Here is an 18,727-nt window from a genome sequence, read left to right on the forward strand (position 1 = left end):
AATAGTATAGAAGGTATTTCTCAGCTACATTTTCCTAATTAATTAGATTCCTTCAATAAACCCAGATTAGACACACAAAAATGGAATTTATTTATATGGTTAGAGATTAGGTCAATTTCTAAAGATAATTCTACCAAATAAAAAGTGGATTTTACATCCAAATAAATGATTGTAGAAGTAAAAGCAGGAAATATGTTTAGTCTTACTCTTTTTGACAAACGAGGGTTTTTTTTTATGCATCAAACATTAAATAGCTGATGGACTCTGCAATTTTTTTAATGTAGCCAAAGTAAATAGAAAACCATGGCGATATGCCTAATTGCCCCAAAACATGTTGAGGCTACTCCCTAGAGTAAATCCAAACTCTATTGGGCCTGCAGCTAAAAGGAGTAGCATAGAGTAAATGTTGTGTCCTATTCTGTTAGTAAGGGATTTTGCCCTGTGATACCCTACGTGGAAAGCTTACAGTTGTGGCCCATGTGTGTTAGCACCAAACACGGTGTGGGCATTTTAAATGTTTGTTTTGCTTCTTTTGAGACTGATCCTTGGACACATTCAAATGTACACCGGCATCAGAGGGAGTTTGGGGTGGGCAAGGAATGTGGCCCTTATGAATTTAAAGTTGTTTTGTTATGTCTGCATCTAACTTTTGAAAAAAACAAACACCTTTATATTTTTTTTTGTTTGCGATATTTATATAGAACTGCAAAACTGCAAGATGGGTCCTTTAATTTTGGTGCTTCTTTGTAGACCTGTTATACAGACATCTGCAAGTAAAAGCTGTTATTTTCACTGAATACTGTCCTGTCCTGGACCAGATACTTAGAAAGTTGGCTTACGCATAAGTTTGAGCTTCCTAAACAACCCCATCTTTAAAAAATGCACCATACACAATCACTACTCCTTTTTCATGTTGGCTTCTTTTCTTTTTCAAGTGAGATGCACTGTATACCTCTTTACCCCCCACTCACCTTGCCCCCACTCAACTCCTGTCCTCCCAGCTGGGCAAATCAGAGATGGACTTTGGAGTTTGAAGATGTTTCCAAACTGAATTCTATGGAGAATATTTTCTGTGCAGAAAATCATGCTCAGTTGTGTTAAATATAATACATTTTAACACCATTTGGTAAATTTTGCAGTTTGCATGAAATGTTAAGTTGCTGCCATTTTTTTTTTAAAGGTGATTTGTTTTTGTGGTATGGTGGGAGAGCAGGTGTTTGGTAAAGGAACCAGGATAAGGGACATAAGCAGATTGTGTACACTGCAAAGCAATGTTATGCTTCTGGCATCTTTCTAGCTAAATTATCCTGAAACACTTTAGAGTTACTCTAATATGATTTACAGAATTAAATAACTGAGGGGAGGAGAGGGGGGGAAGAGAGAGAGGTCTGATGAGTAGGACAGAGAGAAGAGAGATGTTTTCAGCTAGATTTGTAATGAATTGCAAAGTTGATGAGGCAGAAAGAGAGAGAAGCTGTTTCAGATGATAGTAACTGCAGAGATTAAGGCTCTTGCTTCAAGAGTATTGAGGGTTTTTTGGGGGGGAAGAGAGGGAGTGTGGGAGGGGAAGGTGGAAGAGAAACCAAAGCCTGCTAAGTTAGTAGGACATTGATTTTAATGGATCCTGAAACGAACAGGAGGCAGCGGAGTAGTTAGAAGATGAGGAGGATACTGTAGTTGTGTTTCTTTGTGTATGGGAGGGAGCAGGCAGCAGCATCCTACATGTATTGGTGCACAAAGATTTGGCACAGTGTGAGGCTATGGAGAAGAATATGAAATAATCAAGGTGAGGGGAGATGAGGTCTTGGAAGAACAGTATTTGCTGTGCTCTAAAGCAGTTTCCCAAATTGTGTCGCATGGACCACTGATGCTTTGATGAGAGATTAAAATGATCACCTGGTGCTGACTCATCTCCTTTGGTTTGCATTAAGGCTGCTGAAAATATTTTACTCTTCCACATAAGCCATAGCTGCTGTTATCTAGGGGATGTTATGTGGTTGTCAGTGGGTGGGGAGGTAGTTCATATGATTGTCTCATGGGCCATCTCTTCTTTCCTTTGCACAGTCTTCTAATTTGTGAGCCACCCTGTGAAAAGGTTTGCGAAACTATGCTCCAAAGGATCAGCTTGGTCCTATGGCTTTATTGCTAAAGCATCTAGATATGCTGTAGACTAACGTAGATTTATCTTCTGTTGTGAGCCCATCCAGTCTTCTTAGAAAGACCTTAAATAGTAACCATAATTGAAAGCTATGAAATCAACACCTACAAAAATGACACCAACTTTAAGGCTGAGATTCACAGGAGTGAGAGTAGCTAAAAAGGAAAGTTCTTATTTACTTTGCAAAATCTAGGCGCTTTAAAGGGGAATTGGCACGTTTCATCTTCAGTTGCATTTCCTTGGTGTGATAGGTTTGTTATGGCTATAATGTTCCATTCAAGTCATCTGTGAGTGAGAGAGGAGGTTTTTGCTGTGACACAGCAATAATGATTTTTTTTGTAGTGGTGGGGGAGAGCTCCAGTGATTTCATTTGCTTCATGAAACCATTGCATTAATAATATTTTGCAAACATCTTTAGAATCCAAGGGGACTCCGAGCCAGTCATACTTCCCTTTGATGAGTCTGTAGTGTCTGCAAGGAGTTACTGATGTTCATTCAGGGTTTTCTTATCCTGGTTAATGCAAAAGCTTTCTAGGAAGCCTGCTATCTCTCCTGTTCATTTCAATATTTTTCTGTCGTGTTCAGAAGACAGGCTTACTACATTCCCTTGAAATGTTAGTGTAATCCTGCAACAAAGGTCTTATGTTTTTGCAACCAAAGAGCTGCTCTGTTTTACAGCATATTGTAAATCTGCCTGTTATTTTCCCTTATTTATATTTGAAATTCTCCCAACTACTTTGAAAAAGCTACTCCTTTCACAAGCAAATTGACAGCTAATTCATCCTAAAGGAGCGCTTAAAAGTTAGTAGAACCCTGCTACAGATGGGTAAACATGTTTAAGTTAAAATAAGAACTGACTTCAATCTTCACTAAAAAACTCAAACCAAATCCAATTTCAAAAGGTTAATTTAACATTTTAGAACATTTTATTTTTCATGATTGCAATACTCCACACTAATTCTGACTGAGATAGGAAACAACAGAGCTGAAATACCATGTGGGCTGACTTTTTCCATTTGATCGGAAGTGGGGAAATAGAATAATTTTCAAGCAAATGCCTGTTCTTGCTCAATTCTAGTCTAGTTTTGTAGACCAACAGGTGCAGGTATTTCAGATAAGCATCCAGTCTTCTGGGTCCTCACTGAACTTCTGTGATTTCCCTATTGATGGCTAGGTATTCTCTGTAGTTAACACCTTGTCAAAAGAGAAGGAGAAGGGAATGATGGGTAGGGACTTTTAAACAAGTAAGAAAAGAACCATAAACCCAAAAGACATTATAAACAGGTCAGTTGCAAAAGAGCAAGGCCATTAATCTTTGCTCTGTATGGATGTTACTATGGCTAAATTCTGTTGCTATTGCTCATGTTTTGCTCAGGCAAAATACCTGCTGCAATCATGAGAGTTTTTCCCCAGTAAGGGGTGAATAAAACATTATTGACCGACCTAGACATTTGGCCCATTCACTTTGTTGGGACAGTTGTCTGACCAATGACCAAGGAGTTTAGGATTTCAAAAGTCCTTTTACCAATACAATCCATACATCTTAACATGCTACATAACTTCTAGAACTTCGCTTGGATTTTGTATTTAAACTAAGTCATACCCAAATCCTTCATTGGCCTATTTATTTAGCATCAACTTTATAGTTCAGTTTAGCAGATGTCAGCAGTCTGTGAGGCCTTCTTCATGAACTAGGACATTCCATTGCTATTGCACAGCTAACAGGCTGAAACAGGAGTAAGCAAAAATTAAGACTTTTTTATGCTAACAAGAATATTGGGGGAAAAAACAGCTAATATGCATTATGTGCATTATAATTATGCTATGTTCATAATTACTCCCTTTGCTGATAATAAGCAGCAAATTAAAAAATAACAGTATAAAGGTATCATACGTAAAATGCATTTATATTATATTTACATTCAGTTTTCATAGATTCATAGATTCTAGGACTGGAAGGGACCTCGAGAGGTCATTGAGTCCAGTCCCCTGCCCTCATGGCAGAACCAAATACTGTCTAGATCATCCCTGATAGACATTTATCTAACCTACTCTTAAATATTTCCAGAGATGGAGATTCCACAACTCCCTAGGCACTTTATTCCAGTGTTTAAGCACCCGACAGTTAGGAACTTTTTCCTAATGTCCAACCTAAACCTACCTTGCTGCAGTTTAAGCCCATTGCTTCTTGTTCTAGCCTTAGAGGCTAAGATGAACAAGTTTTCTCCCTCCTCCTTATGACAACCTTTTAGATACCTTCCTTCATAGGTCATGTTCTCTAGACCTTTAATCATTCTTGTTGCTCTTCTCTGGACCCAATTTCTCCACATCTTTCTTGAAATGCGGTGCCCAGAACTGGACACAATACTCCAGCTGAGGCCTAACCAGAGCAGAGTAGAGCAGAAGAATGACTTCTCGTGTCTTGCTCACAACACACCTGTTAATGCATCCCAGAATCATGTTTGCTTTTTTTGCAATAGCATCACACTGTTGACTCATATTTAGCTTGTGGTCCACTATAACCCCTAGATCCCTTTCTGCCGTACTCCTTCCTAGACAGTCTCTTCCCATTCTGTATGTGTGAAACTGATTGTTCTTTCCTAAGTGGAGCACTTTACATTTGTCTTTATTAAGACAAATGGCGGCTTTTTTGTTTTGGCTGCTTAGGATTTGCAGAACTTTACTGAATTTAATTTACAGAAATGTTTTAATCAACTTAATGTTTCAGTTGTCTGTGGACATCAGAAATGAACATTTCTCTTTGTTTTCATTGTTACAATTGTTGAGATCTTGTAGGCATAACCCTTGTAACACCAAGTGGTGCCCCTCTACCTATGTGTATGGCACCTATTTACCTAGCTGTCACACCAATTACCCAGCAGGAAGTAAAGAATAGTATTCAAGAAGACTATAGGAAATCTTCAATGTTTTCACCAGGGAAGCCATGGCCACTAGAATTCAGACTCACTTCCGATGTTGCACTATATATTAGCCCTTTGTAAACTGACTATTGTGAAGGACCTGTTCCTGACATACTTAAATTGAGTATTACCCTACTGTGTAAGTAGTTCCATTGATTTATATAGGATCACTCATGGAGTTAAGTACTGTTCAGTGTTTGTGAGGGTAGCAGTGAGGCCAAAGCGTAATCATTTTTCTACGATCTCGAATGGACAGGAGTTGTTGTGGCAAGGAGGAGGATGCTAGAAAAAGAGAGGGGTCAGCATTTATGATGGGCTCAAGTCCTTGTTTGTCCTGCCTTCATTTTCCCACCAGGAAACCTTGACATGCCCATCAGATTGGGAGCAGCTGGTGGCTTACATATGGCTGGAGGCAGAAAACTTTTTTTTTTTTATCCAGAGCTAACAGTATAAAAGAATAACTTTCTCCTTTTTAATGCCTGAGGCCTATGGTGCCAAAGAATGATACAGTTTGGGGAAAATGTTTTGTTTGATTTTAGCAATACTTTTCTTTTTCTATTACATAGATGAAATCAAGAAATATTTAACATCACTGTCTTATGTATGAGTCTAGAAATATGCTGCAGGAGGAAGGCATGCCCTTCTGCTCTTTGTGCTCATTAAATAAGTGATGTCGAATTTGATTGTTTTGCTCATAATGAAATATGTAAAATTACAGTATTTAAAGTTTCCAGTTAGTGATATAATTTGTTTTATGTTACTCTTATTACAGGGTATTTATAGCTGTATTCATGGAGTGCACATTGAGGAAAAGAAGAAATCACCTGACTTTACTTTGACCAGCTCCCAAACCAACATGTTAAAACTACTGCGAACAGCCAAAAATATGACCAATATTAATCCTTCAAGAATTAATTCCCCCAAAAGAACAGGTGATTTTATTCAAAGGGGTTCGCTAATTATGGATATGGTCATGGATAAAGGGAATTTGATATTCTCTGAAAACAGATCCTTTCAGCCAAAGGACAACCTTTTTGGTGACAATATGAGTGAACTGCAAACATTTGTCAGCAACCGACACAAAGACAATCTTAACAACTATGTTTTCCAAGGTCAGCATCCTCTCACACTAAATGAATCAAATCCAAATACAGTGGAAGTTGCTGTTACAGCAGAAGCAAAAGTAAACTCCAGACCCAGGCAGCTTTGGAAGAAATCTGTGGAATCTTTACGTCAAGAATCAATTCGTCAGAGCCAAGGATCACAGAGAGAAAATGGTTCAGAAGAAAATAGGCAGCATTCTGTAAAGGGCCAGAGATACCTTCCTGAAGAGATTGTCCATTCGGATGTATCAGAGACCTCAAGCAGAACCACTTGCCATATGGAACCCGAAAACAATAATAAACACCACAAAACCAAGGACAATGTTAAAAAAAGATCAGTGGTGTCAAAATACCCAAAGGACTGTAGTGATGTGGAGCTGACATACCTGAAAGCCAAACAAAGCACTCCTCGGGATAAAATTTACACAATCGATGCTGACAAGCAGCCAGGTCTCCACCTGAACCCACCCCCGTATATTGAAAATATTGTCCTTCCAGAGACTATTGAATTCCCTGCTGCTTACCAAGATCACAATGACAACTACAGGAAAGCAGAACATGGTAACAGGACTCCTTTGCATAACGAAGACAGTCTTCCAAATAATGACCAGTACAAACTTTATTCAAAGCACTATAGCTTAAAAGATAAAAATGCTTCCCTAGTCGAGGTGAATGATAGATACAGACAGAATTCCACCCATTGCAGGAGCTGTCTTTCCAATCTGCCCAGCTACACAGGCCATTATTCAAGCAGGTCTCCCTATAAATGTGATGCTTGCTTGAGGATGGGGAACTTATATGATATTGATGAAGATCAAATATTGCAGGAAGCAGCCAACTCCGAGCATCCTGAAGAAATGTATGAACATGACTGGGTTCAGAATAATGCAATCCAGCATCAGAAAAAGGATAAGCTGAGGATCAGCAGGCAACACTCTTTTGACAACATCCTCGATAAGTGCCGGGACATAGATATTGGAAGACCTGCTCGAAGCATAAGCTTGAAAGAGAAAGAGAGGTTTCTAGACAGCAGCTCATATGCAAACACATTTCATTTCCCCCCAAGCAAACTGTTGAGTAACAAGAGCTCACTTGTAACGCAAACTCTGGAGGACAGTAAGCGGAGCAAATCCCTGTATCCTGATCACTCTGCAGATAACCCTTTTCTGCACTCCTATCGTGATGACCAGCACTTCGTTTTTGGGCGAAGTCCTGCTGATCTTTATAAACAATCATTAGCAGCAAAAGCAAGAAATGATAATTATTCAAAGTCATCCATAAAGTCCACAGCATCATACAGTTCCCGAGATGGCCGGGTCCATAATGATATGTACCTTTCAGAGCATGTTATGCCTTATGTTGCAAATAAGAATAGTGTGTACTCAACTCCAAGAGTTTTAAATTCCTGCAGCAATAGACGTGTGTATAAGAAAATGCCTAGTATTGAATCAGACGTTTAAGTTTTCCATTTACACTTTATCTATAGGGAAACATAGTTGCCACCATCTTAGAGGCAAAGAGTGTATTCTTAAACAGTACTATGCTAAATGATAATATGCAAAACCCACAGTGTACCCTCAGTACTTGAATAGGGAAGATGATATGACATCTTTTCAGATGTATCCAGGGTTTGTTGAAAAGTGGGGGGAAGCCATTTATATAAATGGAGGTTGAATTGAAGGGCCCCAAGATACACAGGCGCTGACTTTTATTTTTCCCAGTGAGTGCTCCACCCCCCACTCCACCCTCCCCTGAACGCCTGTTGGCAGCCGTGCCCAACAGCTGTGGCTGGTGGGTGCTGAACACCCCCTATTTTCTTTTCCGTAGGTGCTTGAGCCCCAGAGCACCCACTGAGTTGGCACTTAAGCCAAGATATGTTGGCAACTATGCTATTTTGTATTTTGATTATTTTACTATTTTAGTTATGCTAAATTCTGTTACTGAGCATCACTCAATGTATTTCTGTCATCAGGAATGTTTAATGGTTTTCTAATACTGGATAAGCAATATGGTATGCATGTAGTTTGACAGACAAAAAAAAGTTAAGAGCGCATTTGCACTGTAACTAAATACAGACTTGTAAAAGAATAGAGAGTTAGACTTTCAAAACTATATTTTAGTTTCATATTTGTTTTCAAACAGTCAAAATAATTAAAAAGAAAAAAACTCAGGGCCCTAAAATGGAATAAAATCTGTGTTAGCACAAAAATGTTATGCTCATTCTAATCTCATAAAGATAAATGTGGAAAATATAGGCCCAAACTGTTATGTATCAAAAGGAAGACATATGGATATTGGTTAATGCTGGTGTACAAATGCTTTCATTATATTTCATAAGCACTTACAGTTACAAACTTAGTTACTAAAATATTCTGCAGTTTCATTGTGCAGTTAAAAACAAGCTGCATAACCTAGAATATATATTTTTAGATATCAATATATGGATCTTAAATCTGCCAAGCTATGGACCTCATTATTTATCTTGAAACCTAATATGTATGTAAGTTTGCATTTCCCCCTTAACGGTCATTACTCAGGGCTGTATAGTATCTCTTTTATCCCTTCATTACAAAACAAAATAATAATGAAAACACTTGTAGCTCATTGTTCACAATGCCGTAGTGGTGACATTTAATTAATTGTATGTTAATATTATTACAGTTGTTAATATTGTATCAGACACCAACATATGTTTAATGTAATCAGTAAGGAATGCAATACCATTTTTGCATATACCGTATTATGAAAGATTAACACCTTTTTAGTGACTTCTTCCTTCTAGAATATCTTGTATATTTGTTGAACATCAGGCTAGTTTTTTAAACCTCTCTAACCTTTCATAAAGATTTAATGTATCCACACATAGTAATGTAGTTATAGCGAAACTAAAGGACAATATCTTTATCATCACTCATGAGGCATATGTTAAATAACCCATTGATGGTTCAAAGCCATTCACGAGGTTTAGATGCATTCTTACACAACATTTGTTTCTGGGCTCACCAGATTATTTCACATATATACATTATACAATCTGCACTCCAGAAATATACACCGCATTTTAACAAGTGGGAAAATGTATACCAAAGTAATGTGTGCAATGGAAGACATTCAACAAGCTGTGCTCACCTATTCCCTGAACTATGCTGAGAGCTGTTCCATTTACTGTGCTGGGGGAAGATAGTTCAAATTTATATGAATGCAATTTCCTTAAAGAGTTCATTGAAGATGTGGCTGAATTGGAAAATTCTAGTGGAAAACAATGGAATTGAGTGGAGAAAGTCAATTGGACTGGAAAATGTAATCTTTGCTGGGCAAAAATAACCTTAGTCTTTTTCAACCCAAGTGTCCATAACTCTCCCCTAAGCTCTGACTCTCTGAAAGAGAAGTATCATGTTCATATCAGATAAAGCTATAGTGTCTATATGAAATAAGTACAACGTACCAATTGTTGTCATGAATCGTGATAGCATACTTCACAGGAGAGAAAATATAGACAAAATTCTTGTGCTCTACACATTTATAAAGTGTATTCAGAATAGAGGGCCAAAATTAGGGATGAGACAAAATTTAGTCCTGATTACAGCTGCTTGAATTATTTCTTGAAAACAATGTATTAAGTAGATTTGAGCTTCATTTCAGTTAATGAATTGTCCACAATGAGCTTTTTACAAATTTGTTGATGGTGGTTGGTATTTTCAAATGTCCCAAAGGGAATTGGGCACTCAACTCTCATTGGAATTCAATGGGAATTGGGGGCCTAACTCCCTTCAGCTCCTTAGAAAATCTCAATTGAGATTATTACCCCCAAATATGTTTATAAAATCTGTGAGGTTTTGCCAGCTGTTCACAATGAGTACTCCCTTGATAATTCTGTATTCAAATTTGATCTTTGTTAGGGTGACCAGATGTCCCATTTTTAAAGGGAGAGTCCTGGTTTTGGGGAGTTTCTCTTATATAGGTACCTATTACCCTCCACCCCATCCCATTTTTTCACAGTTGCTATCTGGTAACCCTAGTCTTTGTAATAATCCCTAGTCACACAGTATGGTTTCAATTTTCTGATTAGATGACCTAACTTTTATGAGTAGGAGGCACATGCCAGCCAGGATCACTGAGGTGTTGACTTTCTCAGAAAGATGCTGAGAGGAGCTCTTAAGGAAGAGAAACCTAGTCTGAGCTAAGCAGGGCTAGGAAATTCTAGGTCACCATCTTATAGCTGTTGTCCACTTTACTGTTGTGGAACTTGACTGGCTCATCTGTTTCCTGGTTCCCCATTTCTCCTTGATGATGGTGGTAAGGTTAATAACCCTCTTGTGTGTATATGGATGTGCTTGGACCACAAGAAGAGAAGTTCCACAGGGTAGTTGTCCCCCGAAACCAATCCCTTCCACCTTAGTATCTCAGCACACTGCAGGCACCTTACCCTGGACAAGGACACATTCTGCTCTTTCAGCATCATCTGTCCTACTCTTCATTGCTGTTCAGTGTGAACTTTCATGTAGGGTGTTTTAAAATCTCTGCCATTCTTTTTTGCTTTTCCCATACTCGCTCCCAAACACCTTAACTCAGAGCACATAGGTGGCTAGGTAAGTGCTTCTTTCAGAACACTCTGTTCTTCCCACACAATCATCTGGACAAAAACTGGTTGGCCTTATGTTTGTGGGAAGGTGAACAAACCAAGGGTATGAATGCTATTATATTGAACCACAAATTGGTTTAGCAAATATATTTGTGGCAAATTGTTTCCACTGTTTGTCCAATGCTAGTCACGCTCTAAAGGCTTAGATTATTTTGAAGCAGCAGAGTAACTCTTATTTAAATCAATTTGCCATCCCTACCTGTGACATTGAATTTACTGGGAATTTTATCACAAGATGAATCATGAACTTTGCAATGACTCCATCTTCATCATTATGATTTGCAATAAGTCTGTCAAAATCTGATAATTCTAAGGTTGCTGTGTCATCTGTTTCTGTATATAGACCCACATGCTTTGCATGTTGTGTATATATACATGGATACTGTGCTTTAAAATCTTGATTTTTTTTCCCATTTGCAAAATTTTCTAGGTAACTGGAGATTCAAATGTAAGTGTCCTGAAAACAGGTGGACTTGTACTTCTGTGAAATGTACAAGCAGATTAGCTGTAAAATATATTGTGGTGTGTTCTTTTTCTGAGGTGGGTGGAATTTTGGAGATTATTGTAATTGAGACAGCATTCATCTTAGTCACTACATAGATGCAATGTAAATGTGCAGCAGAAAGAAACCAAATTTAAGAAGCAGCAGGAAGGCTGGGTAATATAGTAGCACAATTATTCACATGGGAATGAACAATGATGCCTTAATGGGAGGAACCACATACATTGTGGTGATAAGAATCTGAGTGTATTTGCCATCTTGATCTTGTGGCATACAACATGAACTAAACAGAGAAGAAATGTAAAGGCTCATCTTCAGGGACAAAGGTGGGGTGGTTACTGCTGGATCTGTGTAAAAAAAAAAAGCAATTTAAAAAGTTGAAGAAAAGCTTTCGGCAATAGAGCCAAAAGCCACAGCATGTAATACTGAGCCATAGAACCCTGGGGAGGTCTGGCTTTTGTCTGCCTGTAGTACTCTCACATTGTTGATACCATTGCACCAACAGTCAAATTGAGATCAAGGATTTCTTTATCTCCTTCCTTTCTTGGAGAGGGAAAGGGAAACCTCATGCATGTGACCCCCATCTCTATACTTCCATGGGTAGTGCCTATTACTTGTTACACGTTCTCAATTACCATTGCAGTGTTATCACCAAAGAGTTGATCCAGACCCCAGTGACGTTAATGGAAAGACTCCCATTGGCTCCAGTGGGAGCTGGATCAGACTCTACATCACTATGACCATTGTTGTCATTGGTTCTTAAGACTGTTTACTGTTACATACATTAAGACTGTTACCTTAGATAGCTCAGGTACATAAAGGTGAAAACAGCTACTGCTGATATATTTGCTTCTTGTTCCTTTCCTGTTTCACAGAAATTGTAGAAGTATCTTTGTGGCTTTGCCCCTCCCATTTCATCCCAGTATGTTTTTCCTTTATTCTTTTTTTTTAATTGTTTTCCCCCTCTAATTACATGTCCTATACCACAGTCTCCACATTTGCTATATTCTGCAGCCACCCACTAACTACCACTCCCACAACAAAAAGGGAAAAACATGATATTTAAACACCGGGGGGGGGGGGGGGGAGAAAAACAGATGTTTTTTTTCCTATTTCTGGCAAATTTCTTTTGATATTTTGCCTATTCTTTCTCTGACATCACTATCTCCCTACTCAAGAATCTCAGATATGAGCAGGTGCTCTGGGGATGAATTGAACCATGTCGCACGTAGCAAACTGTGCTCCAGCATAATCTCCTAGTTCTCCCTTTCCTTTCTGCATGCCAGCATAATCTTTCAGCTGCCCTTGCATGAGAACACACAACAAGGTTTAAAGAAATCAAGAGAGTCTTTTCCTGCTAAATTTTATCCACATGGTTTTGAAAGTGGCAAAGAGTTGGATTCTGCTAGTTTCATTGTAGGTAACTACGATTTCCAAAGTATGTGACAGTAGAAATTAGTCCCTGATTCTAATACCTTACTCCCCAGTGTTCCCACTATTTTCCTGGTGACCACACATGGTGTAAAGGAACAATTCAATGGAAAGTAAGGGTAGCAAAATCTGTCCCTTGTAGAATAATTTAATATCAACATCATTACTATACTACTATATGTGCTTTTTAAAGAACGAGGTAGGGGAAGATATGGAATTACTCAATGTGCTTTTATTTCTAAATCAATCAATAGATCAGGAATTCCTGGTTTGAACAATAGCAGAAGCAAAGGACTAAGAATCAAGCTCAGAATCTGGAAGAATTAATAGATGAAATCTTTTGCTGTTTGATTCACAATTATTTCATTAAGAAATATGGTAAATAAGAGCTAATAAATACGTTGATAATTACGGAATATTCCTCTCTTGCTTAATATAGAGTGATAACTGCTCTACATACTTGATGGACAATATCAAGCATTGGTCATCAGTATGTGCTCCGTTCAATCTGAGAAAAAACGTGCATGAGGTTCTCTCCATCCTTAGAAATCCAAGGTTAGTACTTAGGATCCTTATGACAGATTGCATACCAGAACAGGGTAATGTCCATTACAATTTAAACTAAATACAATAGCATTATAATGGTAAAGTAGTCTTGGTGTAGAAAGTATTTCCTGCAAGTGGATGTAAATGGCCGTCTTTTTTGACTAGCCATCCTCTCTGGTGTGAGACTCTTCCAGATACTGTACTACCGTTTCCGTATCTGAGCAGTGCGTGGAAGAATAGTCACTTTAACATTGTAGAGTATGAACCATTTTCTTAGTCAATCTACACTGTACTGTGTTAGTATTTAATTATATTAGCAAAATATTAGTATTTATTGTCACTAATAGGAAAGAAAAGTAATCATAACTGCACACTTATATTTGCGAATATAAACACAACTGCATACGTACATGTGATGGAATACAAAAAGATCCACCTGCTTTCATCAAACCCAATTGCAAAGCTTCCATTGGCTTCAACAGAGGCAGCACCAGGACTCACATGCTTGTTACATAATTTTGAAAATTTACAGGAGTGTTCAATCTGAAATAAGCATACTGTACATATGGTAAAGTCATGGTTAATGGTTAGCTTTCATTGTGGTGTTAACAGAATACCAATTCTTCATTATAATGCAGTCAGAACCATGTTTGTGAGCTTAAGAGATGGTGATCTATATTCATTGAGGTCTAGTCCCACACTGACCTGTGGGGAGAGTTGTAGAACTCCCTTCTGACACTGCTGGGGAACAGGCCACAGTGTTTGTAAATAAGATCCCCAATGATTTCACATGTCAACAATCAGATTCACTTTGCAGCATTTCCCCAGACCCGTGTACTGAGTATCTTCTGTAGAACTAGACGCTCTTCCAAAACCCTGCATCTTTTAAAGTTAGGATTATAAATGTGCAGGCTCCTCCAAAACAGTGAAAACGCTCTTACTTGTTCTTGCATGTTCATGAGTTGTTGGTTTTTTTTTTGTTCCGTCTCATATATAGCATATACCATGTACTGTACAGTCAGTGGTTTAAATGGTTTTAAAATTAGTGTTAGTCTAAAGAGCTGTCAGGATTCCAATGCAGATCACGCAATAATGATCTTGCTATATAATCATATCTATAATTTAAGAACCAAAAATAATATTAAGGTGATCACCGAGTTACCTCTTTGCTGCTTAGATCTTTTTTGTTTTGTTTTGAAATATTTGAATTCTCCTTTTTAGTCCTTTTGATTAATTCTTTATTTGTATTAAAAGCAAGGCTAAATTAGTATAGAATATAATCATGCTGTAACATTGTCATGCAAGACCTTCATTAATAGATTAACCCATTACATGTATTATATATATTTAAAAAGAGACGCTTCTGATTCTCCACAACTTAAAAAGTAGTGCTGATAGCTAGTTATACTCTCCAATATTTTTTTGTCCTTTCCCTTTTGTATTAGTATTTGTTTTTACTAATATAGTTCAAAAGTATATTTCTATATGCACGTTATAAATCTGTGAAAATAAATACCAATAAATATAATATTGTGATACTAATACAGTGCAATGTAAAATTACAAGTAAGATTATACTTTGTTAGGGAACTAATAAAGTTTCCCTCATTTCTCACAAATGGCACTAAGCTTTAATGTGGGGGAATGGTTGCATTTACATGGACATGAAATTAACATGGAGAGGATCTTATTTTGCTTTTATGTTGCTATCAGGAGTAGGGCTATGTTTTCCCGAGCAAATGCATAACGAGAATAAATAACAATCTAAATATTGTATATTGCAGTACATCATATGCTTGGAAAACTCCTTTTTTACATATTTTTGTCAAAGGACAAAACCATCATTTTTGGATTCTTCTATTATAAATCATTTGCTGATCAGGTCTTCTGATGATGAATCAGAAAAACAACGTATGCTATTTCTTGGGGAGGAGATTCTGCTTCTGAGCTTCAGTGTCGAGCTGACTCGTGCAGAATCTTTAGTTATGCAACTTATGTTAGGAGTTGTGCAGCTAAAGGCCCACACACCGTGCCAGGTTTTTGCATGTGTACACCAATAACAGTGTTATCGGGCTTTTATATGAAATGTTTCTTGAATGGATGGAATCTGTGAAGCATATTTACTCCGAACATTATCAATAAAATCAGAAGGGTCTTAAGAGCTATTGTTAGGGATATGGCATACAGAAGGTAAAATGAACATTATGTTCAGAACTGGGAAAAGGAAACAAGTGTAAGATTTAAAATGACATGTATTGGCAGGTATCCTGCAATTTGGATACTGGTTATCAGAGAGAGATTTTTAAGCATACAGAAATTGTTGACCTGGAAGATTCAAGTGCTGTTGAGTTTATAATGCTAGCCCATCACTAAGAAAATGGGAGGAAAAAAAGATGAGGGTTACACGGCAAAAAGGGGTCAAGGAATGAAATTAAATAGGTAGAGGTTGATTTTATGGAAAAGGAAATCCTATCATCTTGATATGCACAAGTGTATTAGAGGTAATAGGAACAAAATCTGTAATTTTCCTGCATATTGCTACTATTGGATGCACTATTAAATTATATGAGCCTGATATTTTAATTACCAGACACCATAAGATTTTTTATTTAAATTAAACACGCTAACCTAAATATATATACACCCGTGTGCATACACATGCCAACATGATGATGTGTGAGCATTCTCCCAAAATAAGTATTGTATTACTGGAAGCATTTCCAGAAATGTTTTATTTTTAAATGACTGCATTCTTCCCCCTCAAAACCCTCTTCTTTATAATGTCGCAAGTACTGACAAACATTTATTGTATTGCTTTGTTTATATTACGATAGCGCTTAGAGGCCCCAATAAGGATCAGGATCCCATTGTTGTAGGCTCTGTAAAAACACATGGGAAGAGACAGACCCTGTCTCAAAGAGCTGACAAACTAATTACATGCTGTTCTTTAGTAATGCATGTGAAAATTAGTTAGACAAAAATAAAAGCAGATTTTGCTCATGCTGATTATATTGTAAAGCCAGTTCCTCAGCTGGTGTGTCAGTGCAGCTATGTTGACTTCAAGGGAGTTATGCTGATTTGCCCCAGTTGAGGGTCCAGCACCTAGAGTTTGATATACTACGGCAGTTACTAAGCAAAGTTATTAAAAAGAGGCAACTAATAAACATTTCTGCTGCCTGCTAGTACATCTATCTACATAGTCTAGGCAGTCGTTATGTGGTCCCTTCTGAAACGGAGAGACAAGGTAGGTGAGGTAATAATACCTTGAAGTGGTCAAACTCTGTACTGACAACAATGAATGTCATGTCTGAGCAAGGACTGAGAGAGGACTGCAGTATTTGGCTCTAAAGTTATATCATTTTAACCAAAAACTATTACAGAAAATGTCCAGTTCTCAGCATGCTTTTTCATTAAACTCCCACAACTCCTCTTTTGGAAAGGTCATTCAAGGCATTCCTGGCATAGTTTTTGTTTTTTTTCCCCTCTTTTTTTCAAATGAGAGTTTTAATTGTTTCTATTAACCTTTTCCCCTTCAATCCTAATGGGGAAAAATCCTTGGAGTCAAATTTTGCTTACAGCTGAGTGCATGCATCTTTCATTGAAGGACTTGACTTCAGGTCCTTTGTCTACAATAAAACCATCTTTGATTAATTTACTTTTATCTGGCCCAGTCCTGGATTCCTTATTCCGGTAATATCCGATTGACTTAAATAGGAATGTTTTGGACAGTAATGCTGTATCAAATCCATTTTTCTCAGTTTTTCACAGATATGATTTAAACAAGTGATGTGCGGTAAAAGAATGAAAGTTGCATTATGTGAAATTATAGAATTTTTAATAAGAGCCGTTTACAATTTGTAGTTTACATTAGCTCGCCCATGTGCACTTTTGGATGGAATTTATGATAAAATTTTAAACTAATATCTCATTCATTCCACAACCAGCATTTTGCACTGGAAAAGACAATCTGATCTGTAAACTTGTACACATAAACATGAGCTATCTTTTGTCTGCCCTATTATCATTAGCATATACAAACAGGATTTGCGTGTGTTAGGAACATGTCTACCTGATTTGAATGCATCCATCCTGTTTGTATGCAGAGTTTTAACATGTGTTGCTTCCAAGTGCTGTCTCAGGCCCATAATTTGTGAGTTAATAGCATTAATTTTAAATCATCATATTTTAATGCCTCTTTTCATTGATTTGACCTTTTACGGTTTAATGATTTTGATTGATTTAAATGACTGTGTGCTACCAGGATCAAAAACACTTGAAAATATAATTATTTAAGATAAAGAAAAACAAAAACTTCAGTTAAAATTTTAAAAATGTTTTTTTCTAATTACTTGAATTTAATTTTAATATGTAGTCCCAATTTCCTTCATGTACAAACAATTATTATTTTTTGGAAGAAAAGAAAACTACTACTATGATTGGAATCCTACTGTAAAATTTACAGACAGGTCTCAAGAGCACAGATTAGAATTTTTAGCCTTGGCATAAGTTATTTATAATACTCTAAAGGCTGAGCCATAGTTGAAAATTAATATTGGATTGAGCCTCAAAATTTTGAGTTCAGATTATTTTGTTTTTGTTAGTAACATTTGTTAGTGTTCTCAGAAAATACAAATTCACAATAGTAGCTGAAGGCTTTGTTCTTAAAGGAGACTAGCTATTTGTACCTGCTTAAAAGTATTCCCAGTAAGATAGAAAAAAAAATATCTGGAGTTATTACACAAAGTGGTAATCTTCCACCCCAGTAGTAGAAATATGTATTCCATCAATAACATCTTACCAGAAATCTTAGAACTCTTCTGTTTCATATGCAGGAAATTAAATAGTCTATCATTTCTAATATTTACTAGTACAATTTGCTGCAGTTTTGAGATAGTAATATTTCAAGCCAAAGTGTAAATCATAAATTGAAAACTGCTAGCAAAGAATGGTAATGGCTTGACAATCTCTTAACGCCTGGGGAAGTAAATCAAAATATTAGATTCGAAATAAAAGCTTATTCATCACATGGGAGAAGGGATAAATAATTCATTTGTAAGCAAGATTAGATTTTGGTGTTTAATAGCCTGATGGATTGTCCAAAGGAAAGGAATGGAAAAATAGAATGAATAAAAATAGTTTTAACATTCCAATTACAAGCCTATTTATATCAGATAGGATTGATTTTAATGAACTTAAAGAAAGGTTTTAATACAGACACACACCCGCCAGCCACAATACAGTTACACACACACATACACACACACACACACACCCCTTTGTACACAGCTGTCCACTCCCCCAACCCACTTCATCATGTCTTTAAAACCCTGGTTGGTAATTTGGTTTTATCTAATAGCACACACTACAACCCAAAGGAGTTGTGAAACCTATAATTTTTATTTCCTTTGTTATGTATTGTCTCCAG

At 37.1% G+C, this 18,727-nt stretch overlaps 1 protein-coding gene across 1 annotated transcript in view; it reads left to right on the forward strand.

Annotated features, from left to right (window-relative positions):
- The window catches only part of GRIN2A (glutamate ionotropic receptor NMDA type subunit 2A), a 302,724-nt gene extending 284,440 nt beyond the window's left edge, over positions 1-18,284 (forward strand). The window contains exon 13 of the mRNA XM_034784000.1: positions 5,852-18,284. Within this exon, the coding sequence (XP_034639891.1) occupies positions 5,852-7,642 (1,791 nt within the window). The 3' untranslated portion in view covers positions 7,643-18,284. The remainder of the gene's footprint in view (positions 1-5,851) is intronic.
- The last annotated feature ends 443 nt before the right edge of the window (positions 18,285-18,727 follow it).

The sequence above is a fragment of the Trachemys scripta genome, chromosome 10, assembly GCF_013100865.1.
Source record: "Trachemys scripta elegans isolate TJP31775 chromosome 10, CAS_Tse_1.0, whole genome shotgun sequence".
NCBI lineage: Eukaryota > Metazoa > Chordata > Testudines > Emydidae > Trachemys > Trachemys scripta.